This window comes from Alligator sinensis, unplaced genomic scaffold (assembly GCF_000455745.1).
Source record: "Alligator sinensis unplaced genomic scaffold, ASM45574v1 scaffold227_1, whole genome shotgun sequence".
Taxonomy (NCBI): Eukaryota; Metazoa; Chordata; order Crocodylia; family Alligatoridae; genus Alligator; species Alligator sinensis.
The window spans coordinates 1,055,842-1,082,260 of NW_005841966.1; the positions used below are offsets into that span (position 1 = coordinate 1,055,842).

The window sequence follows — 26,419 nt, forward strand, 5'->3', positions numbered from 1 at the left end:
CGTGAAAATCTTTTATATGACTGACTCATCTTATTGATGTAGAGAGGGTGAACATTCATTAGCCTCAATAACATGCACTTGATTACATCTTTGAGACCTTGAAGGAAAACATTTTTTCTTCTGTCCAATCAAGACTCAAAATGTAGCCAGCGCTACTAAAATAAACAGGCTAACACCAATAAATACATACTGCTGGTGTCTTCCAAAAATATCCAATTGGAAATAGACTGGAGAGCTAAAGGAGAGCAGCAATAAATTTCACTCATCCTGCCAGATCAAAACTAACAGCTCTCTTCACAGAAACCAGTTAGCATTATTTATGTCCTTGCTCAGAATCAACAGTATATTTGGTGACTCTTAAAATCTTGTGCCATGTTTGCAGCATTTCCTTTCCCCGTCCTTTATAACAAACCTGAAAAGGTTACTCTACTAAAAACTGTGGCTACAGGGGAAGTGTCCTTCGAAGATGCTTACTAACTAGATGCTGGCATAAAAGATAGAGGCCTAATCAGGGTCCAAGTGTAGCCCTTTCACTCGGATGAAGAATGAGTACGCATCATAAAAAGGGTATTCTTACTTTTCACATTAGCTTCTAGCTGATAGAGTAGGTCATCTGACTAATAGGTACAATTTCAGGCTCTGACTTCAGGCAGACTATTTTTCACTTTTAACCCTTTTTTTCTTCCTTTAAGTGCTATATAATATCCAAACTGCATCAGTTCAGGAACTGAACCTCGGGCCAACTGCAGACTGGTATTGGGATGAGCAAAATGTCCTTAGGTCTCCTAGGCCATAAAGAAAAGTAAGAATATGATGGGAAAAGCACACATTCAGCATTGCATGTTTTTAGATTTTTAAAGTGCACTGGCAAAAAGCTGACTCTATGTAGGAAGTCGCCATAACAACTAGTGTGGCTCTAAGGTGCAGTAAACGCTTTTCTACAAGTTTTGCCTTTTATCACAACAAATAACAAGAGGAAACTATTTCTTTTACATTGTAATTTTATTCAGATTTTTAGTGATAACTATTCAGCTCCTAGAAGGATTTAATTCATAATATCACATGCACTCTCCCCTCCACAGTGGTGTGTGACAAGTTTTAACTCTAAAAAAGGGAAAAATGATTTATTTTGTTCTAACTTCACAGGAAATCTTTGTCTGACAAGGCAGTGGGAGGACAGGAAGGACAAAATCCACAATATCCTCAGTTTACTAGAGAGCTTTAATTCAGAAACTTTATCCTTCTCTAAATGAACTTATTTATTTTTATTGCAGCTATGGATTAGTGGACATTTTGCAAAATAAATGTAGGAAAAAGCTTTACAATTTCACGTTATCAGCAGTACGTACTGGGTGCATCTACACATGCACTTTACTGTGGAGCTGACTAATTTGTGCTGCAGTAAAGCATTAGGGTCTACACAAGCGCTGGTGTTAGGGTGCAGTAGTTTAATTAACTGTGCCAGAAGATAATACTACAGCAGAGTAATTGACGCTGCTGAAACACTCATGTAGATAGTGACCAGGGCACGAGGATGCAAAAGTGTGAGAGCTGCCTGCCACCCAGCCCCACACTTAAGCACCCTTGCACTCCAGCCAGCCCATCCCGCACCTGGAGCCCAGGGCTGACCCACCAATCTTCCTGCCAGCCCAGGGCTGCTCCACCCTGGCTCCATCTGCTGCAGTTCTGGACTCACATCAAGGTGCTGCACCCGGGAGCAGCTGACTCCAATGCAAACTGCACTGGAGTTTATTCAGTCACACTAATTGCACATATAGATGTGCCTACTCTTTCTCATCTTGCTTCATAATACAGAACTACAGATTATGGGGCAATATGACAATTAATTAAATCCTACTGGTGATACAGTTGATATCACTATTTACTGGTTAATTTGACACTGAAGTGTGTTTCCTGCATATGGGTATTTGTGGCTGAGCCTATGTACAGCTTCTATTTCCCCCATAATCACCCTATATTAGAACTGCAGTTAACCATTACCCTTTTCACTCAGTTTATCAAAGAAGTTCTTTTAAAGGACAGAAGGAGAAAGACTGTTGGCTTTGCTGATCTGCTTAACAACAAAAACCTCCTGTGAGGTCTTCAAAAATAACAGTTCAGCAAAAAGTGAGTGTGTTGCAGCCACTGAGTCAGCCCCTATAAGCCCTTTTCAAAAAGGCTGCTTTCAATGAATCCATTTTCAATGTTTTTTCTGTTATTCTTATATAGGAACTTTCCCCCCAACTCCTTTTCTCTTTGGAAATTTGGTAACCATAGTTTCTGTATCCTGCTGAGACTTGATATGTAGAGCTGTATTCTACCTGCTATTAAGCTGCTGATAGCAGTGTTTCTGGTGCAATTTATGAGAAATGTCAGTTGAAGGCAGAGAGTTTTGTACACACTATATTTTCCCAGCTGGATCCCTCCGTGAACAGAAAGCAAAAACATGAAAACACATGCACCATAGGTTTGAGGAGGGAAAGGAGGCTACAAGTTAGATTTGCTGGGTGGTCTACACCCAAATGAGAATGAACACAACAATAGGAAGATCCAATCAAGATGATCGTGAAATAGTGGATGTGCCCAACACAATAATGCTATGTCACTGATTGGGACTTTCATTTTTTTAGAATCGATAGCTGCTATATCCTTTTTAAAAGTAGAACTCGGCATTATCTTTTTTGGATTTACAATAGAAATTTCTCTGTCTGACCCAGTCGTCAGGGTTCTATTTAACATTTATTATGAAGAATGTGTTTTAATACAAATGCAGGTGTCTGTTTCCATATGTATTTCTTTTTAATATAACAAGTCCTGACTTGCCAAATACAGGAAATACAGCTAGTTTTCAACTTCCCATTCAGGCTTTCTGAGATCAATTTCCCTCCTTTTATTTTGTCAATATGTTTGCTAGCAAAAACATTTTAGTCTTTCCTGGGCAACAGATACTTCATTGTAAAAGCTCATGGGTTTCTTCATCAAACAACTGCTTTGAATTGAAGGTAATGGAGCTTACAAAACAACGGGATAAAAGTCCAACTTGGCTGAGTGACGAAGGAAATAATGTGAAAATGCCCGCTGTGTCTAACTTCTAAAAATACAGCACTATCATTTTTCCCCACAAGTCTGTACTCTGAGTTACAATATAAAACATTTACAAATAAATGTTATCTAAACACTATCTGTAGCAGATCCAAAGATCTGTGGTCCAGGTTTTAACGCTATAGAAATTATTACATTAGACCAAATGTTTCAAGGCAATTGATTTGATCAAATCTCATGGTTTGTGCTTACTATGTCCATAATACATGAAAATATTCAGTTGTCTGTGAGCAAACCACTCCAGATGTGAAACTCTATGGTAAGAAGAAAATTAGAAAAGCAGAATAGTGTATTTAAAAACATATGTTTCTTAAATAACTTTTGTGCCTTCCCAAAAGTTGTCAATTCCTGCCACAAGCAGCTAGCTTCCAAATTTGTAGTTAGTCTTTGTCAGTCCCTAAATCACCCTCTCTATTATAAACACAAAACTGAAATAATTAAAGTCCAAAACCTACTAAACTTGAAATGCACATAGTCAAACTGAGGAGAGAGCCAATTACCATATAAATAACAACATGAAGTTCTTTGAAGGAAGGGCCTTTTGATCTCAAAAATTCAAATGAGGAACAGGGAGAATCTGAGTTCTCTAAATTTCCAGGGAAAAAAACTGTAGAAAAGAACTATGACCCAAGCTGTCTGTCATGTGCTAAACCCCTAGCGTATTTTACTGTTAAATATAGCTCTCTTGGCTTATAATTAGTGACAATATCAGCATCAATATCACAGATATAAAATGTTTAAGTACTCTGTTTTTCTGATGGAATTTTTTGGGAAGGGAAGCATTAGAAAATATTAAAGCTGAATTAAGTTTGATTTATTCTCTCTGTGAAACATTAACTTTTTTACATGCCCAAATTTTTTGAGTCACACTTGTTTTTTGTGTGTAAATTTTACACACATGAATGCTTTGTTTTATTTCACATTCATAAGTAATCTGGGTCAAATAGAATTACAAGATGTGTTTATGGCAGAAATAATAATGCCAGCCCTTTTGAAGAGGAGAATCAAACAATACAACTGTGGTGAATTGTGGCTCTAAATGCTGTCATTTTTTTATTTCTTTTCTGAAAAGCCATGAATAGTTGATGCTTTTGAAGACTACTCTAGCCTTTGACAGCTTATGGAGTTTGCTGATGTCACGCCTCCTAATTGACACAATGCAGGGTCTGCACGGCACATTGCTACAACATTTGTTTTACAAGTGCACATTTCACAGGAAACCAAGGATTAATTTTCCCAAGACTTACAGGCATGCACTTCCAAAAGGGGAAAAATAAAATTGTTACATATACATACAAATCAAAATTCATAGAATGGTGGCAAGCAGCCAAACATACTATTTCAGGTCTGCTCTACCATCTGCTTGGCCTGTTAACTATTAGAAAATACAAGCAAATTGCTTCTTTTGCAACTAATTTTTAGAAGGACTGCTTAAAAACAGATTCCACGATACAGCTTTAATAGGACAGGATGCCTTGGGATGATCAATATACCTTCCAGCACTGCAAAAGTTAGACAAACCATCACAATAATGAATATCAAGAAAAAATGTTCTCTTCTCCATCATGAAAAAGGCACTTAGCCAAGACACTATCACAGATCAGGAGACAGTTTTATCTTGATTCCTCCAATATCAAACTGAAAGTTATTCTCAAATCATTGATGCAATTTACTACATCAATATACATTAATTAATCTACTACAAGTTTTTAATTTATAAATTAAAAATAAAGTCTTGCACTGCTTTTGACAACCCAGCACTCCACCAATATATAGTAATTAATTTACTGCAGGTTCTTAATTCATAGATTCAAAAATAATCTGACTAGAAACATTTTCAACAGCTGCCCATAAATCAGCCTGCTCTGCTTGTAAAGTTCAGCTCAAGAGTTATTGTGTCTGTTGTGCATCTTAAGGTTCAAAGCAAGAATTATTCATGCATTCATTCATAGCCAAGAATGTATCCCAGCAATGAAATTTACCCTTCAAGGCTGACCCAAGCTTTACCACTGGATTGACTAAATAACTGAACTGGTCAATGATATGCTCTATCCCTGTTTCAAAAGACTCTATTTTGGGTGAGTCTAGCTAGAATTCTGACCAGTGGTATGTAATGGCAGAAATCCTAGAAATGTAAACAGTTGCTCTTTACAAATAATGCCAAACTGTGAATAATGGAACACAAACAAACCTCTCAGTATTCAGTTAGGTTTTTAAAATATTTAAATTATAGGACTATAACATGAGTTTTGTGGAAATGAGGAATAGAAATGCACTGTAACTGAAAGCAAACGTGTTATTTAGAGAGTGCCCCTATGTGCAATACACTTTAGCATAAATTAGGAAATGTTGCTGGCACAAGAACATCAATGCTGTCACCTCCTTTCCTACCCACTAACTGGATTGCTTTTCTTTTCTGTGCAGGGTTTTGTAACAGCACCACTACAAAAAGACTGGTGTGTTTGCAGAATAGTCAGAAGACTTCCAGGCAACTGAGTCCTCTTTTTCAGGGGGAGGAATCTGGTGCAGCACATTCAGTCAGCATTCCAGCCTTTCCTAGCTACAGTAAGCCAATGCAACTAGACTGAAGATTAAGGAGAGGGAAACAATTACACTGTGTGCTACTGCCAAGGATGCAAAGACTCTAAATCTCCTTGAAGCTGAAAACAAATTAGCAGCTTTGCCTGCGTCAAGCTGTCTGTCCAAATGGAGGTTGCTTCGCACAACAGCATTACTAACTGTGCTGCTCTAAGATAACGCTTTAGGGATACAAAAACATTTTCTCTAGCTTATTTCCTGTCACTTTCTTGTCTAGACCGACAGAACAGTTTGTAACCCAATCACCACCTTCACCCATGGAGCAACCAGGCCTGGAATTACTCTTTTCCCTGTGAAGGCCCCCCCCCAACCCAACCTTGCTTCTACTAATCTAATAAGACCACTTGGTCTGGCAGAATCAAGATAAGCACAGAGAAATTGGTTAACTTCAGTTTCTGTTTCTTGTTTCAAAAAACCCCCACCAACATCAGTCTTCAATCCAAATGTCTATGTGTAATCATTTGCCACCTTTAATCTTTATCTGAAGGAGAAACTCTGCCTATTCTTGTGGAAAAACCTTTGTTCAGATACCCAGACATAAATGATGGAAATGCTTCACTAACTCATTTCTACTGTTAAGACAGAAGAGGTAGTAGTAAGGCACAAGAGTCAAGCAAAACATAGGTTTTGCCATCGTAAGCCCACTGCTTTTCTAGCCAGTAGTTTGAAACAAATGGCTCCCTTCAACAAAGTAGAGGATGAGACCTTCAAAGCTGTTCTAAAGAAAGAAAAACTGAAAAGTAATACAATAGAGCAACATGAACTTTCAGAGCAAGCAGAAAATTGAAGAAACTACTGCCAAGTAAGAATTCAGGATTTTGTTTCAGTTACTTGTAGGTAATTTGCAGCGGGGCAAGTTAGTAGAGTGCACTGTGCTAATTAAGTAGGAGCCTTGGACTTCTGAGTGTTGGCTTGCAAAAAGTTTGAAGCACTATGAAGATGCTCTTAGACCTGCACTTATGTTTGTGGGGAGAACTATTTTGCTCCATTATGGTGTTTCCACACCGGAAGTTGTTGACGAACTGTGTTTAAACCTGGTGCCAGCTGATATGGTTTCAAACAAATCCTTGCTAGACTGGATGACTGGAAACGAAACTGTTAGACCAACACATTTCAAAGCTCATGTTCAGCTTCCATCTTAATTAGCCATCCACACACAAAAAAAAAATGGAGCACAGCTACCTGTGAGATTGTCTGCACATAGCTGTCAACTTTTGGTTTACTGCAAGGCCAATGTACGGTTATATAGATAATCTGGCATATTTACAAATACTAAATTCTTGCTTTTAACCACTCCTATGGGACAGGCAAGTATTATCCCCTTTATATAAGAGGAAACCAGACAGACAGGTTTAAGTCAACATTGTCCAACTTTAGTCTCCTAGTCCACATTTTAGCACTGATCTGATTTTCAAAGGTGGTAAGCACTCCATGTAAACTTCTGATTTTCAATCTCTCTAGATTTTGGTGTCTAACTTCATACCCCAAGGTTTGGACTTACTAACCTTTGATTAATCTCCTTTTTTCTCAGATGCGTGCTTAGTCCAGTAGCACATGATGAGCCACCTACTGAGCTACCCCTCCTAATAGCCAGAGGTCATGCTGTCTTGTCCACAGAGCACCCGACTCAGGTGCTGGCCAGAAAGAGCATAAAGTGACTCCAATGGTGGTTTGAGCTATTTTCTGAAGATATGAACCTTCTTTTAAAAAAAGCTAAGGCCCCAAAGACCTTATGATGTTTCTGAGCTCCAAAGGCCAGTTATGGGAAGGAGCTGGTAAAATAAATTAATATTAAAAAAAAATCTGTGACACTGTAGGTTTCCATCACATTACATCTTCCTAAGGAAAACAGCCTGGAAAACATCCTGTTTTAAAGAAAGCTGACATTCTCCTTTACATCTCTAAGTCCTCCAAATGAGCAGGGGTCACATAGCTTCAGGCTCTGCAACGGCAGCTCTATTTGAATGGAAGCTCCTCTTTAGACAAAAGCACATGAGCAGAGCTAGGTTCAATCCCTGCGAGAGAAAGCAAACAAGCAGTAAACCCTAATGAAAAGCTTTGTCCTATGAAAGGACAGAAGTTTAAGCTGCATTTTTACATTCTAGATTAACGGAAGATTTCTCAGGAACTGACTTTGTTTGAAACTAATTTTCTCTGAGCCATTGTTTTCAGTGTTAAGGTCAGGATACAGAATTGCCATCTACAGACAATTAACTTCAGTTCAATTTTATTAATGGAAATCCTTGTGGTATTAAGTCACTTGGGGTCTTTTTGACACCTTGACCTAGTTGGTATGGTAAAATGTAAACAAACAAACAAAATACATCCTGTGGATGATTTTGAATGAATAAAACTATTTAAACACAGAAAAATATCAAATGCATGATCTCCTTGACTTTCCATGAAAAAGGAACTAGTTAGCAAAAATTTTACAGCTGCAAAGTACATGGGAAAAAAGTGTTTTGAAAAAAATCTCTTTACTTATTAGAAAGGGACAACAAACCCAGTCCAAGAACTACTAATAATCTATACTCCCATTTCTGTCTTTATTTTCATTAAAAAGCTACATGAGATTTGAAAGTATGTATAAAAGTAAAGTTGAAAGAAAATCCAAGCAGACCCTTTGTTTTAATATAACCACAGACACCTTTAAAGTTAGTTAATGCTTCTTTACAACAGAGGAATAAAATGAATCTAGTAATACAGAAAAGCACACTCCATTTTTAAAAATTGTTTTGTTTATATTTTTTCCATAAATCTGGAGAGGTTCTGGGATATGAAAGTGATGAACTTCAATTGAGGTTTTCTTGGTCCATTTAATAAACTAGACCCAGCTTTTCAGTTCAAATCAAGAAAGCCATTTCCCTCGGGCTTTTCTTCTGTGGATATTCTCCCTCTTTTCACAGTCAACTTTATCTTTCTTCCACTAGGACAGAAATATAATCTTGGAATTTCCTAGCCAGCCTGGAGGCCAAAGAATTCAAACTTCTCCTAAAGTTGTTAATTGTTTTCTCCTTATCGTCTTTGGATTTTCTTTTGCCAGCTACAGTTCTTAACTAGTAACCAGTTACTATATGTTTAATAATCCAAAATTAATAAGCCTAAAAACAACTGGAAAATCTAATACATTGAAAACTCTGGGCTAAACCCTGCTCTTTTTTAGCAGGTTTTGACCATACGGCCAAAAAGACATGAGACAGAGAAAAAAAAAGAAAGTTCCCATTTTTTGGTGTTTTGTGATCTGTAGTCATGTGCACTCCAGCAGCAAGGGGGACCAAATCTGTTTCTCTCTCTCTGTTGCATACTGTAACCTAGCATTTCCCAAACTAGGGAGTGTGCCCCTCTTGGGAGTGAGTGAGGAGGGGGTAGGGAGAAGGCAAAAACTTTCCCAAGTTGGGACCTGCATGAATGATGGTGACAATAGACAACACCCACCCCCACCACCGTGCATGCGCGCACATGCGCACACACACACACACACACTTCAGGCACTGATTCTTCTTCTTTTGCCACCAGTTATTTTGCATTCCCCATTCTTCAGGTGCTGCCACTTCCCTCAGCTCCAATTCTCTTGTGCTCCCTTACTCCAGTGGCAATTAGCGGTAGGGGAAGCGGTGGTGACAGCTGAAGTCCGGAGGAGCCCAAGACTACAGGCGGCTTCTATGGCTGGGTGTAACTCACAAGGATGGGAAAACACTGCTGTAACCCAATACCTACAACAAACAAAACTGGACATTTCTGAAGGAAATCCGAGACAGTCAAATTCTTACAGAATAACAGTACCATGGCAGGGATCATCTCTGGGATAAGCTAGGTGGGCTTTCCTCACTCTGAGTGTATTTATTAAATTAAAAAAAATGCTTTTACATATATAAAAAACTTACTTTGCAGATACTTTTCGGTAAATAACAGGTGACAAATGTGGACTCAAGCTATATGTACTTTGCACTGAAATGGTGTCAACCCTAAAAATCTGCTGCTGTTGTGGTTTTACTTTTGAGCTCTGATTGGCTTCTTGGTCTAAAATCAACTCTTTCACTGTTCATAACCTCACTGCTGGAGCAGGCTCAGTTTCGTGCTCAAATAGCTTCAAGCCAATGTTTCCAACCTCAATTATCCTCCTTCCTCTTTCTCTGCACCCTCCCCGCCCCCATATGTTTGTTTGAACAAGGAATAATTTTCTCTGTATGTACAAGCAGTGCTGGGAGTCTTGCTCTCCAGCAGTCTGGCAAGAAGGAGCTTTTTATGTGAGCATTGTCTGGAATTTGTTAGTTTTTCACATTCTGTGCCTTGGGTTATACCCAGATAGCCGCACTTAGTCTTCTCACTGAGCTGTGAAAAGTGGCATTTGCTGGTTTCCCTTAAACAAGCTGGCCTTTACTACCCTGACTAAATAAAACACTTTGGATGTTCTTGATCAGCTATTTCAACTACAGTCAGTAAAAACTGTGGCTATGTTCTGTAAAGCATCACATCTGTGTCTATCAATATGAATCAACAAAATGGATAAAAAGTGATACACAAACTATGAAAATGAACATACAGGATATATGCAACAGATACACATTAAGCAATGTTCTCTACATAATGAAATGACAGATTTGCCACCTTTATAATCACTAATGAGAGGCAATATTTTGAATGGGAACTTATTAATAATGCTGTTATAGTCATTTTGTAGATACTTAACTTTACAGGTTTCCTTTACAAGAAAAAAAGAAACCACTGTTGCTGTGAGTCAGAAGGACTAGTTTAGCTTTTTTTTTTTTTTTTTTTTATTATCATAGGGCCGTGCTAGATGTTCAAATTAAAACTGGTTAGAAACCAGCTATAGAGTTGTTACATATTTTCAAGCACTAACTTTGTAGCTGATTGGCTCTTTTTATAGCTGGATAGTCATTTTTATCATGTGATAATTACTTTGTACTTATGGCTGGCCTAAATTTATTGTGCAATTAACAAGTTGTGTGATAATTACTTTGCATTTGTGGTAGGTTTTACTTTGTACTGCAACTGGTCTAAATTTATTGTGCGACTAACCAGCTATTTGTGATAAAAATATATATATATATATATATATATATAATGTAGCATGGGGCAATAAGATCAAAAAATGGTCACCACTTTAAAAAATGTTTCCAATTACATGTTCAGGTCTAGTCTAATATGAAAACACTGCAAGAACTAGAGTAATAAACATGAGCAGTCTGAAACTGAGAGGGGGAAAAAATTCTAGTCTGCTGTGATGACTTTTTAAAACATTTTTGGAAAGGGACATCTTTGTAAAAGTGTCAGCATGCTACCCTGTCAATTAAGTTATGACAAGTCAAAATATATAGCTGTAAGAGACACAGAAGGGCTCTTGCTGTTATACTATTTTTGGCATTTCAGGCTAAAAATAAAACAATAAAAAGAAGAAAACTGTTAGAAAGGAACTTTTTAAGCAAAAAAAAGAAATCAACACCACTTGTTCCAGGCCTTGTTTATACAGAGAGTAGTAAAAAAGGGACAGATCCAACTTACTTAAAGAAAACAAACAAAGAAACCTTAGATCATCTTTAAGAGAAAAAATAATAAAAGAAAACCACACTTTTTTTAATCATTCAGTTTGAAAAGCACTGTATTGAATTACTAGAGTATCCCTGTTTTGCATCGACACCTTATAACAAAGGATGTTTGCTTTTATATTACACTGTTCTTTCTAGGCCCATGGTGCCCACTAATTTTTAGCCAATTACAAATTCCAGCCTTGGGGGGCAATCCCAAGGTATGCAATTACCCAGATGTTGCATAACAAAAATTAATCTTGGTCTTATACCTGGCCTGGATCATTCTCAGTAATTTGTACATTGAGATGCTGAAGCAGATGCCTTAAGTATCTGTACAATGAACCAAGCAAACCCTAGTGTTCAAGAAAAGTTGTGGTCTGATTTTGTTTTACATGGCACATCTACATGAGATGTTTACTGTGTAGCTGCCTAATTAGCTCCTCGGTAAAGCCTCAATGTCTACAATACCTCAACGTCTACACATGTAAAATACAAGTACTATCCTACAGCAGAATTCTTTAGTGCTCAGCAACGCATCTGTAGATGCTGACCCAACTGCTTGGGGCATGAGGGTGCATCAGTGCAGGGGCTCCCTGTCCCTGCACTGGAGCACCCTCGTGCTCCAGCCAGCCCCTCTGTAGCACAATGAGTCAGGCAGGAACTGCCCCAGGCTGGCAGACTGAGCCCCCAAGTCCCCTGCCAGCCAGGCCTGCTCTGACCCAACAGGTGCTCCATGCTAATAGCACGTGTAGATGAACCCACTGACCAGATCGAGACGTGCACGTACGTGCAGTTTGTGGCACTGCAAACCTCTTTGCAGTGCCACAAACAGCATGTGTTGCACATTAAACCATTTGCTGCACTGCTAGTTAACAGGGCTGGAGTAAAATTTGCTACTGGGATTTCCCAATAGCAAACCCCTAAAACAAAAATGGCACAAAACACTCCAAAGTGTTGTGTGGTGAGACAAATGTGCAGACAGGGGAGGGGTTAGCACTGGACTGCCCGCTCCCCTGCCCCCATGCACTGTGGAGTCCCTGTGCTGAGGAACCCTGCAGCCCAGCCAGCCGCTCCCTGGCTAGCTGGGGTGCAGTGTGCTTCAAGAAAGGGGAGCAGCCAACCATGGGGTGGGTGCTCCTCTGTCTCCCCATGCTTCAGGCATGGGGGGCTCCACTGCGTGGCCCCTGCACTGAGCCACACTGCGGCCCGGGGCTGGCTCCTTTCCTCGTCTCTGTGCACCTCACTGCGGGGAAACCTCTGCTCCATGTGGTGTGGTGGAGACTGTGGGGGGCAATGAGGCACCCTGTGCCCCAGCCAGCCAGGGAGCAGGACATCTCCAGATGGGGGAGCAGGCAGCCCTGGACTAACTGCTTCCATCTCCGCATGCCTCAGCACGGGAACTTCACTACAGAGCCCTCATGTTGAGGCACTTGGACACAAGGGAGCATCCATCCCCAGGCTGGCTGCTGCTCTGTCTCAAGGCACACTGCGCCCCAGCCAGCTACTTTACAGCTGGTTGTTGCACAGTGTGCCTCAGCATGAGGGGCTCAGCACACAGGCTATCACTGTGTGAGGCACCCTGTGCCCTGGCCAGAGCCCCTTGCAGCACATGGAGCAGTATGACATATTTACTCAAATAGGAGATGATCCTAAATATAAGATGGTGCCCCAATAATTAGATTTGATATATGGAAAATGTATCAATTTGTATAGTTTTCCAGGTGTAGAATCTTTATTGGAGATTTGCCTTGCTTTTGTTCCTCCCTCCGACTACTACAGTAAGGAAAATAAATTGGGGGCGAGGTGTTCAGGTGGCTCCCTGAACTTCTTCCCCCTACAGCCCCCTCCCACCCTTAATGTCAGACCTTGCTTTCCCTGAGCATATGGAAATGAGGGGCAAATTGGAAAACACTTCAAAATCAACATATATGCAAATTACTATGGGTACTTCGTTTGTCCAGAATTGATACATCTTACCATTTTTGAAGCTGCTCCAAGTTTTAGCACAGATACTGGCTGCTTCCATCTCCACATGCCTCAGCACAGGGACTCCTCTACAAAGCCCTCACGCTGAGGCACATGGACACACTTTTAAGCAGCACTTTTATACCAATTTATATCCAACACAAACTATGCATGACATTAGTCCAAAACCAAAAAGCTCATGGTTTACCATACAGTTCACTGGGTCGGGCCTCAGCAGAGCCAGCAACATTTCAAACCATACTGACTCCATAGCTCAGCACTGCTCAGTATGTGTGTCTACTCCAGATACCCCCCACAAAGGAGCCATGTATTAATTAGCCCCCACTCATGACTGGAACTAGATGTTCTGTCACAAGTCCTGGGATCCTCCAAAAATTTATATGCAGATGAGGTACAAGGGAACCTGATCTGGCTTCACCTCATGGAAAGTGGGGCCACACTGATTATATGCGACAATCTGGGAAAGGGGGTGATACAGGGATTCTGGGTGAACTGTTTGGGGCCCTGTTTAGTGATGTTTGCCAGACACTTTAAGGCTGGTGAAGAAACAGGAATCATTAGAAATGGGAAAGAAAGGCACAGCCCAACTGTGGGAGCAAAAAGGAAGTAAAAATGTATTTAGTGTAGTGGCTCACCAATGTAGCGCGCACTGAAAAAAGAGTCGACACTGAGAAGGGTTAAGCGCAATGGGCACTGCCACATATCTTATTCAGATGAGCTGTACCAACCTATACTCGGGGTAGGTTCCCATCAGTATGGTTGCCTGACATAGGCCATGTGTTTTATATCCATGATAAGTGTTGGTTGTATTTAATCAACTTCATAGTTGGTTTCCATTACTGACCACATGCTGCTTTACGCCGCAGTTTAATGATAGACAATGTATTTAATGAGGTTTCCTTATATACAAATATAAGACAAGGAGCTGTTTTTCCCATACTGATGGGAGGGGTGGCTTGTCTTATATTCAAGTAAATATGGTTATTTCTCGTACTAAATACTTCACGAGTAGATCTCTCAAGTTTGTCTTTAAATGCAATAAGTGCTCCCTCTAACGCCTGTGCATAGCACTATGAGTAAGAACAAGAAAAGCTTGCAATACTTCATAATTTGGGATTGAACATCACTGAGAAATTACTGAACATGGGTAACTTAATCATATTTCTGTCTAATATCATGAAAAATCTATGCTTCTTCAAAAAACAAAACATGGAAACAAAAACACATTTCTTTCTACTATTTGTATTCGATACTCTTTTCAGCAGTGTAAGCTCCCCTGCTTCATTATGATCTAGTGAACTGGTCCTTTGTATTTGTGAGTTTTCCATACATGTTTTGCATACGAGAGAGAGAGAAACGTTTGTGAAAGGAGGGAAAATTAAATAGGTTGAAAAACATATTTCAAATTGATTGTGCTCTTTTAAATAGAGTTTGCAAAACCAAAGCTATACAGGACTACAGAGAGAACTCATGTAGTAGATAAGTTTTCAAAATATGCTTACATACAAAATATATGGACATGGGAACTCAGAAAAGCCACCCATAACAGATTTAGGCACACTGGGGTAAATTAAGGGGCCGGGGGGGGGGGTCTCAATTTCTGTGTATTTCTGCAAACTTATGGCAAATTTGTTTCCAGAATAATTTTTGAAGACTCCAGTGCAGATCAAATTAGCTCTCTAATAAGAATCTGCAAAATAAAATAACAACAAACCTCCAAGTCTTAGGGCTTATATTTAGAACAACTCTAAAAAAGGCAACGATGGTAACACAACACCTTGAAAATAAATTCATTTCTCTATTATTTATTATCTAATGACAACAACAAATTTATCCAATCTATATGGGAAGGAAGAATGTCGATCCAGAAATGTGAGAACTTGAACACTACCAGCTGACAGCTTGTTTTGCACACAAAGGGTGTGTACACACATACTAAGTCAACGTAACTACTAAGGCGACTTAACTACTAAATTAACTTAAGTAAGTTGGTTTAAGCCACGTCAAAACATACACGTGTGGTGGCATCTATCTTGCGAGCTATGTTGACTTAAGTAACGTAACTCAAAATAATATACCTCGGAGGTACATTATCTTGTGCTGCGTGTAAGTCGCCTCTGCTCAACATATACGTGTATGCTCTGACAGTTAAGTCCACTTAAAAAAGTTTAGCTGGCTTAACTGTCGGTCAGCACATATGTTCTCACTCGAAGGCAGCAAGGTGCCTGATGGCGGTCTCCCAAGCAGTTTTCAAGCTAATAAATCATTATAACAAGTACTTCTTACAACTTAAGACTGATTCCATTACTAGATGCAGTTCAAAAGCCTTAACATGACCCAGGGCAACTGGGTGTAAGAAACAAAATAATAACAACAATGACAATCACAAACAACACCAGCAGCAATGTCTACGTACTTTTGAAAGTTCCTCAGTGGTTATCCCTTTTCAAACCCATTGTTCAATCTAAGCAGTCTATTACATTTATGCACTCTATAACCATTTTACAAGCAGATGACTTAATTTAGCAAGTACCTGATTAATTGTATTTCTAAATTTCAAAATACACACATGCTCTAGAGAAAATATCCTGTGATAGATAAAACAAACAAGCAAAAAACACACTTTAACACTACCAGACTGTTTTATGTAAGCGATTTTTACTACTGCTGAATGGTAGCTTATAATATCACATCAGCTGCCAAGTTTCAGGTTGACTTGCCTATAAAGTATTCCTTCATTCCACTTCTAGAAAGTAGCCTCGACTAGTCCTTTCATTCTCCTTTTTTTCTCCGCAACCATTAATAACATATTGAAAAAATTCCAAGTCCCAGACAAAAAAGCATGCTCTGCACATAAAAAACACTAAATGCCTACAGTACCTGCGTGAAAAATAAACACACAGCACATTTGAGAAGTGCCCATATGATAAGCAGCATATCCAGACAATTATATTTGTAAAATCATAAAATTGTTTAATTTTAAAGTCCCATAATAAAACGTGACAAACTTCAAATACCAGCTTCTCATTATACAGCCTAAAATTGAAACACTTTGAGGAAAAATGGTCTTGTTTATTCAATTTTCTGATCAAAAATGACTGGATAGATTAACCTGAGATAAATAAAAAAAAAATACTACAAAAACAACTCAGCCACACTTTTGTCTGAAATCCAATATGCTTTTTCTTTTGGACCCGTTACTTCATAAACAGGAAAAATAAAAGCCAATATGATCCTCCTTATAACCCTGAAGAAAAGAATAAATGCAGCAGAATATGACAATTAGGGTAATGACCCTAAAAAGGAACCAGTTATTTCAAATACTTGATATGTTCAAAACATTCATTCACAAGTACACATTAATTCTATGAAAGCATGCATCCAGTTTAGTAACGAACCCTAAATAAAATATCTAATCCTCTCTCCCTCAACCCACTATACTGTTCTCATTATAGCTATAACTACCACATACCCTCTGTTTCCATTCCCGCTGCTAGTTATTGCAGCATATGAAAGCTGCTCAGCACGCACATTTGGTTCATAGTTCCCATATGCTACAGGATATGCAGACATCCTACAAGCACATTCTAATCACCAAACGATTCATCTTACCAAATGGCTAGATCACATGCAAAATAAAACAAATATATTAGAACTTGGACAAAGGTCAGAAATTCTCACATCTTAGATTGTTGTAATTCTGCTGCTGGGCCTTGCAAAGCCACGGTTTGCATTTTAATTTTATTTTTTTTTAATGGGTTTGAAGCGGGGTAGGGGATAGAACATGGAGATGTTTGAGGCAGAGGTAGGGAGCAAGGGAATGGGGACAATGACTACAATAGAAACTCAAATCTCAACGGATCATGATAAACAACCAGCCAGATTCTGAGCTCAGCTATGCTGCTGGAAATTCTGGGTAACTTCAATCAAGTTATCCTGGATAAACACCCATGTATTAGAGGCCAGCTTGTATTCATGAAAGGACTTTAACAAAATTCAGTGCACAAAGATTCATATTTGCTATTATACAGATCTTCAGAAAAAAATAGCAAATTTTAAAACAGGTAAATACATGCATGCATATGTCCCCAAAATTTCAGCTAAATCATAATGGAAACTCTATTTTCTAGGGCAATATTCCATAACACAGTTATGCGTAATTCTCTACCTTTGGAAAGAGTAATAAAATATCCACACATCATAGCAATTTCTCCATTTAAGGATGATAATTTCTTTTAGACAGAATCAACCCAATTACCTTGATTTTTTCCACATAATGTTACTCCACCTACACTGGTGAAACTGAACATTTTAAAATCCTGTTTCAACTACTGTTGTAATTATTTACACCTAGAATACTCTTGTGTAATATCTGGATGCCTATATTAAGAAGCAAAGGTTTTCAAAGGTCATTAAAGCAGTTTTTCATTGCTTCCCCAGTTGTTCTAGAAGTCTCCTAGTGGGTGGGTGGGAAGAGATTAATAATATCAGGGGGTTAATTTTTATTAAATGACAACATGTTTTAAACCAGAACACTGATAAAAATGCAGATGGAATATTACCTTTGCCAGTGTGTTGGACCTTGACAGCATACTTTATGTTTGGTCCAGACCATTAACAAGAAGGGCTTCTTAAATTCAGTGGGGTCAGAAGTTTAGTTTATTTTGCAAGAATAACACTATTAACAGCTCCTATTCTTTCATGTCACCAGAGTTAACACCCACACATTCCAACACTGGTTAATGCAGGCCAATCAAGTGAAGACTGAAGCTACTAAGGGCAGTCATCTCTGCCGGGACATTTTAAAACAGAATTTATACTGTGCTTTGAAAACAATCTAAAAGGATCAATCTACCTTATGAATCTGTTGTAGACCTACAGAGAGAGAAAGATGGATGGATAAGAGAATATAAAAGCAAGTAAATCTGACTCTGTATATTGATTTTTCAAAGGACAGTGTAGAGCATTTTGGTGAGGTCTTATATATCATTGCAAAGGACCAAATGCTGTTGTGCATATGTCTCAAGCATGTTGGTATTTATCACCAGCTGATGCACTGTTGTATGCTTTCATTATGTAGTTTTGTAAATAATCTGGTTTTCATTGCAGAGGAAGTTAGACCACTACAGTTTAATACACCTCAAAACAAACAGGATAGAATATCACAAGGAGATATTTGTGTAGCTTTAACTAAGGAGATCCCTTGTTATTGTTAGATAATCAAAATTAGCAGTGGTTTGAAGTACACACGCAGGATTTTTTTTTAGGGTTCTTTTCATCAACAACAGGAAATTCATGGTTTAATAATGAGGTTTTGGAAATCAAAATAGAAAAATTTGCCTATGACACCATCTTCTTCTCTGTTTACCTTTTTCCAAATCACCAACCAATCAGTATGAAGTATACAGCCTCTCTATTTGATTAACCGTTTTCTAAGTATTCTAGATAAATTAGTTGGATTTAGCTTCCATTTCTTCTTTTAACAAAGCCCACCTTTCAGAAGTGTTTTCTTCTTAAAATGTTTGAAACAAACAACATGCAAACAGAACTCACAACAAAAACCTGAATATTTTTATAGATTGCTACATAGTAGCTTTATAGCAAAATATAGCATGTGAGATCTAGAATAATTCAGCTCTAGTGTTCATTTGTGCCATACACAAACATTCACATAACGTACTTGTTCCTCAAGACACCCATTTAAACAAAAGTGTTTTATTGTAATACATTTCTGCTATTCTGCTAGTGAATCTTTAAGATTATGTTTTACTGAATACCATAGGATATAGTTAATTGTTTGGTCAAAATAAATTTATAATGCTCAACACTAAGACAAAAAGATCCTTTGCTCTTGTATAAAGTCAATAAACATACTGCCTTAACAGGATTCTTTAAAAGAGATGAATCGCTCTCCACTTATCGATAAACCTGGGACTGACACTACAGATGACAGTATCTGAATAGACTAGCAAACCACCTCCAAGTAATACTCCAACAGAAACAAACAGAACAAGAGACCCTATAATATTTGTATGTAATATATGATGTGAATGGAAAATGCAGTTTACCTTCTTCGGTTTCATGCCACACAATTCCCTCCAAGTTCACACTGGTGCCAGGCTCACAGGGTCCAAGGCATTCAGGTTCTGTTACTACTCCAACTTCACAAGTGTTTACACCCACTGAACGAGTCCGTACCAAAAGCTGCTCGACTGGTGCTGCAATATTGGATGAAGATGGGGAAAAGTAGGAAGGCAGAATCTGAGGTGTGATACTGCTGGAAATCGGAGGTGGAGGTGCAGGCACTGTAAACAGGGGATCAACCTGAAAACAACAGACAATTTTACTATAATGGTGCTCAGATTAGAACAAAACAGAACAGAACATGAGTTTGCTTAAAACTCTGCTACAGTGCAAGCAAGCATTCAAGTACATTGTGGGGTGATTTCAACCTTGCATTAGGACCTCTTTTGGCATGTAGATTCATACGGCACATGAAGCATTCATTATGGAAAATCTGTCATGCTAATCAAAAGAAAACACTAAAGTTCTGGAAGAATATGCCCCATTGCCTTAGACTGCTAACAGAAAATAATAAAGAATTAGAGCCACTGTTTTTCTTAGCTCTGGCAGAAAAGTGATTTGTGGATAGAAATTAATTTTTCAAAAACAGGAACTGCATTTTTTTCAAGAAAAACGTTTCTGAAAGCACACAAGGACATACGAATGCCACACTTCTCTGTGCACCATAAAGAAATTATGTATGTGGTGCAACTCAAATACTCAATATACCGTACACGATCCCTTGTCATCCAAGCATTTAACGTGCATTAGGCTTACCCAGCTGATAATATACAGACAAAATAATACCCATGCCCTTACAATAACAAAGATTACAACCCTTATAAAAATCAAAACTACCCAGCTAACTGTAAAGGGTCACCAAAATACAAGTTACAAGAACAAAAATTATTAGCCAATACATTTTATTTGTATGTTGATTTAGAAACACCACTACATTTTTGCACTGCTTGACGAAACTGCAAGAGATTTTCCACATATGGGGCTCTATGCTGTGGGGTGCTGAGGACTCCGGCTTGACCTAGCAAAGACTTTACTGTGTGATGGGGATTTTTAAAATTTTTCTTTTAGGTCTTTTCCATTCTGTAGACTCATTTCCATATTCACCCCCAAGCATTTCAAAGCTCAGTATTTTACTATAGACATAATATTCTCTTTGTCACACAAAAAGGAAGCAAAAGGAGGAAATGAGCTCCTAGTTAAACAGCTGAACCAGTCATCTGTGTCAGTTTCTTGTTTATATCTGTGAAGGACACTTCTACACAGTTGTACATTAAAATGATAAACTAATGTGCATTTGGCACATTTGATCCAAAATTCCACCAAAATATCCTCCATCATCTGAATGTTAAAAAGTCTAAATTTCCTGTTGTCAATTCTGTAATAAAATGTCTTTAACTCTTTGCCCCTTTATTGTACTGTATCCCTGATGACAAAGATGAGGAGCAAAGACATCTAGAAGCCATGCAGCAGATGCTATGATTTATGTTTCATGTAAATGCCACTCAATGCAGTTCAAAATTCATATTGATGGTTACTCTTTTAAAATCAACTTGACAAATGCAGACCCAGAGAAGGAAAAAATTGGAGGGACCATGCTAATTTCTGCATTCTTTATGTCACATATAAACATTTAATCACAGAATTTAATTTAATTTAATTCCTCAGCCTGACGAAGGGTGTTTGTGCCTGAAAGCTTGCAAAAAAAGATTTTTTTCCAACTATTTGAGTTGGTCTAATAAAAGATATCATATTTACCCAAAGAACCTTGTCTGCCTATGTCCTTAGACCAACACGGCTACAACCCATACCCTTTAGTCACAGAAAGCATATTCATGATTTCAAAACTTTCCTTTTGAAAAATGTTGATTGACTTCCTTCAAGCAGAAAGTTTTATTCATTTAAGCACTGCTCGTGCATCTAAGAATTGGACCACTGAGCTGCGCACAGAAATCTAAATATATAAAAGGCCTTAAACTGCCTCTTTTACCTTTGGCCTAACTGGTCATAAACAAAAAGGAAAGGAATTCTGGCTGCAAGCCTGAAAATCAGATTAAGTTCAGAAGTAACTGACTGAACTGTGATCTCAGTTACATTGGGTTAAGTAGGGTAATTAAATTCAAATTCTTAAGATAGTTATTATATTAGGACTAATAATATTTCTGGGTTAAAACATGGGAAATTATGGGGGGGGGGGCGGTATTTTAAAAATAGACCCTAAAATGTTACCTGCAATTTTGCAACCACACTTATCCACATGTATGCTTTAGCATGTAAACTGTATTATCTACCTCTGGATAGCTATCCACGTGATCTACATATACAAAAGCTCACTTGTACACATGCTATTTACTTCCTTGCGCATTTTAAAGATTTTTCTCCCCCTGCAGGCAAATATAAATGAAAAAACTAAATGAACAACTGAATCAATCCACCAATCCTGAAAGCCTATTAGCACCTGCATACATTTACAGACTTAAATGGAGTTACTAGAGCATAAAAAGGATGTAAACAAAGTACAGTATCTTCATACCTCATACTTTTCTCTTTCCACCATTAAACTTAGAGATAGGCAACAGTAAAAACAAGGAAGCATAGTAGTATGGAATTGAGAGCATGCAGGTAAGTCAAATGTCAACTGACCTTGAAAAACACTTACTTCTTGCAAAAATTCTCTGAACCAAGTAAGCATTACATAAAACAATGCCTATTCATTCAGAGAATAGAGAAGAGACTGATTCTAAATGGCACAGATTAGGACTGTAATTTGCCAGAAGGGAATTCCCTTGTGGAAGCAAACTACTACATGGCATAGAGCCCTGCTACCTTAGTGTGGGGATTATGGCAGAGCTCCACTCCACCAATCCTCTAATGGAATAAAGTGCCTTAGGGACAAAATAGAGGAGCTCTTAATATACTCTGTGTCATGCTGGAGAGAAACCAGGCAGCAGACCCTGGTACGTGGAAACCTCCACTCCACCTTGCAAGTACTGAAAAAACCTAAGTCTGTGCCCTCATAAAACAGAGTAATGCTAAATGAACTGCCTGGCTGCTAGTTTTCACATGGCTTTGAAAAGCTGATCACATTCCGGCTTCCCAGATGACATCATTCTTCCATAGCATGCACCTATCACAAAGCAAGAGGAAACAACGTGTTTATTGCTGGGGCACTAAAAAGAACAAATGTTGTAAATGAATGAAGCCAAGACTGGGAGATACTGTTTTCCCATTCCCAAAGCATTCCAAAAAAGAAAAAAAAAATGAAATTCATTTTTAACAGTTTACACCCTCCCCCAAATACCCTATTTGCTACAAATATTTTGCACTGTTCACTTGCTTCTCTCAACTCGCTGATAAATGTCCAAATTTTCTTACTTACTAAAAATACACCTCAACCAGAACACTACAGCCACGAGGAACTGGGTTAAAAAGGCTAGAACATGAATATTATAGAAAAAAAAGGAACTGCTGTACTGTGGAATCAATATAAAAAAATCACTTGTAGAGAGAGAGATGATTTTTTGACTGTTCTTAGATTCTCTGCCAGCGCAAACATTTCCTTGCTTATAATAAAAACGTGTAGAACCTAAATATTGCTCTGGTTTCCAATTTTTTTTAAATTATCCCTTCTTGTTTGATCATCATAAAGGCAGCATAGCAAAGTGGTAGTTCTCAGTGATCATCACTGTGGTATCACAATTGTTTTTTATGAATTCTCAAAAGGGCACTGATGTAAGCTATTAGAGGCAAAGAGAGAAGCAGGAAGGCAACCATCTCCAGTGGAAAAAAGGCATGTAAGTCTAACATCTGGTGGTGGCAGTCTGTCAAACTGAGGAAAGTTAATGTCAAGAACAGACACTCTGCAGTTTCTCACTGTTATTTTTGCTTGATTATTCCCAGGTGTTGGTACATGCTGAGCAGTAGCCTTGCTATTTATCACACAGGAGATTCCAAACGGGTGGGGGAGTTAAAACAGAGGAAGGTTATTTACACAGATCACGGCTCTCAATATACACAATCAAAGGGCTTAAAAATCTACAGAAATATTCAAGCAATATTTTTTTCAATCATCTTATTCAAGGGCTTTTTGAGAGCTGATTAGTAACGATGGCTACAAAGCTGGAGTGTTGTTTGTGGCAGCTTTCCACTGCCTAGTCTTTGATTGTATCAGGCAGTGATGGTTGTCAGTACTAGAAAGCTGACAGAAAATGAAGAACGCCTGCCAACGAATGGATAGAAAGTGCTCCACTGAGCACTTCTCTATCTGAAGATGACAAAAAAAGACATTTTGGTGACTGCACTGTAAAGGATTCTCTTTAGGTGGGGGGTAGAAGAGAAAAGCAATGTCACCTTAACTGGAAACAAGAATGGCTCTTTAATGCATGTGGTTTTACTTTGGTTTCTCTGCACTTCTGGGCTAAGTATATAGACATTCAAAAAACCGGAGGCAGAAGCGATCCAATCTACGCATGTTTCTCTAGGCTGTGTAGATCGAACTGTGAGCAAACGGAACATGTTTGCCCTTTGTGGGGGGAGGCAGGGAGATGCCTGCACTGGCCAAGACCAGGAGGTGTGGGGTGCTCCTGTGTACCTCCCAGAGTGCCAGACACTGCGCAGGGCAGCTGAGCCCAGCCAAGCAGGTACCATCCTCGACTGGTCTGGTGCACAGCCCCAACCCACTGCTGTCAGCCGTAGGAAGGGGGAGCCAGCACAGAATCTCTCCCCAGCCCTGCCACAGCAGTGAGGGAGGGGGAAAAGCGGAGGCCCCCACCTTACGGACCTAGTTCCCCCAGACAGAACTGGGGTCTGCACAGCTAGGGTCTTCAACTGGGCCCTGGGCAATATAAGGGAAAGCCCCTGCCACATGCCCCCCCACCCCAGCTGTAAAGACCCCAGCTGGGGCAGGGAGAGGGGGGGCATGGCTGGGAACTCTATTTCCCCCTACACTGCTGAGAGGCAGCGACTCATGGGGAGCCCCAGCCAGGCAGCCAGGGGCAGCAGAAAAGGGGGAGGGGAAGTCCCCACAGCGCTGGCCCCTCCAGCTGTGAAGACCATAGCTTGGGGAGGGGTCTGGGAGGTGCTCTGCCCCACCCCTTGCCTCCTGGCTCACAGGCACAGGCAGGACACTGGGCTTAGGAGTAGAGGCTTTGCTGGCAAGGTCAGCAGGCCTGGACTATTTTGGACCAAGGTTGAGAAGCAGACTTAAACTACTGGACAGGTATCAGACTTACACCAGTCACCAGGCCCCTCTTTTTTATATTAAGATAAATTTAACTTGAGCATCTTCACAGATTACAGCTCTAGAAATATAACATGGAGGTTAATATCTCAGGAAGGAATATCCCAAGCCCCATGGAGTAATTTCATGACATGCATGAAAGTCATGATGTGACCTTTCCCAAAATACATCCTCCATTACAAAACGAACAGCATAGGCTGCAAGCTCACCCTTAAGATTATAATATACTAGAAAATGCAGCACCCTAAAGTGGCATTCACCGTTTTTTTTGTATACATAAATGAATTTCATTTTCAGTGAATCATCTCTTCTAAAATAAAACTGGGGGAGTTTGGAAATTACTTTCCAAAATTTTGAGACCAAGTAGCATGTAGCTTGGCATTACCTTAAAGCAGTGATTCTCAATCAGGGTGTTGCGGCATCCTGGGTTGCCTTGAGATCTTTTCAGGGGTGTCATAGGATAGCATGCAATATTAACATTTTAGGTGTGCAAATACGATTCACAAGATAAACCCAGCTGTTTTGAATAAGAACCCATAGCGTTAACAAAATTCTGGCCTGTTGTGGTCTTCGAGTTCTTTGCAATATAAAAAACTGCTATAATATTTTTCCACAGTAAAAAAAATGAGTGAAAACTAAGAGTTGGCATTTTCCAGGAGTGCCTTGAGTCTAACAAGAGGTGCCTTGAGTCTAACAAGGTTGAGAACCACTACCCTAAAGTACACCTGCCCTCCCTCCAAGTAGTACTGAAAAAACAATAACCCCAGACAGCCTAATTCTAAGCTCCCAACAGTGTAAAACAGGAGTAATACTATTGAAATTAAAGGAATTACAGAGGGAAAATAATGGTAAAAGAAGAATATGATATAAAAGCCAATGCTGTTCCTACTACCACCCCTTGAAAAAAACTGAAATAATACTTTTGTTGTGATCAAAGAAGAATCTCAGTTTTGTCTGAAAGATCTCAGTTTGATTTGAACTTACATATCTTACATCTAAATAACAGGCAGCCTTACAACTTTCAACAGTTCACCCAAGCCAACTGCTCTGTCATATTACTTCAACAAAATAAGGCAGCAAATGACCAATGTGAAGTGCAGCTGCTTTTTTTCAGCAAATCAGCAGCAATTTTTTTTAATTTGAAGGGCTTTTTGGAAGTACAAAATCACAAATGAGAGGCCATTATGAGACTGTGATTCATTCTAATGAGATCTGCAGCCATCATGCAAAAGTAGTATTAGACCAAATATTCAAACTGGATGTGTTCTTGCAGAAAAAATGAGATAGATGACCTAAAATCGCTACCTGTGGTCTTACTCATTCTTTGAAGAAATAAGAGAAATAAATCTCTCCATTAGTGGAAAATTTTAAGTACTGAGCTAATGAAGAAAAACAATTTGGTGTCTCTACCACCTTACAGCCTGTCCTATTCTCCACAGCTGTATTTGTACTATTGGCAAAAAGAATAAGGGCCAAAATCAAATACAATTCTGTTTTTAATTTTTTATTGCTATTTTATATTGTTTCATTTTATTAAATTTTATGCATCATCATATTATGTTTGATTTTACTTTTGTTTAAATTACTAGAATGTGTAATTTTATTGTATGCTTTTACCAATAACTACAAATTATGTCATTTTATTATATAATTTTATTGTTAGTGCTACTATATCATTTTGGCAAAGGTGTAAATAAACTGCTACTAATAGCAATCCTTATTTCAAAACCTTTTGGTCACTGCTTACTGTAGTACTATCAAAAGAAAGTTTAAATGAAAAAAAAATGTTCTTCCCAAAATTCATAGAGAAAAATGTTAGGAAGACATAAAGCAATATTAAAACTTTTAAGCCCATCAAAAGCAA

The 26,419-nt window shown here is 38.8% G+C and overlaps 1 protein-coding gene across 7 annotated transcripts in view; it reads right to left on the minus strand.

The window, feature by feature from the left end:
• Positions 1 to 26,419, minus strand: part of ZNF608 (zinc finger protein 608) — a 102,822-nt gene that overhangs the window by 34,975 nt on the left and 41,428 nt on the right. For 6 of the 7 annotated variants that reach the window (XM_014518554.2, XM_014518555.2, XM_025200403.1 and 3 more), the window contains exon 3: positions 19,304 to 19,559. In XM_014518554.2, coding sequence (XP_014374040.1) covers positions 19,304 to 19,559 — 256 coding nt within the window. The remainder of the gene's footprint in view (positions 1 to 19,303; positions 19,560 to 26,419) is intronic. The other variant, XM_025200407.1, reaches the window with a different exon arrangement.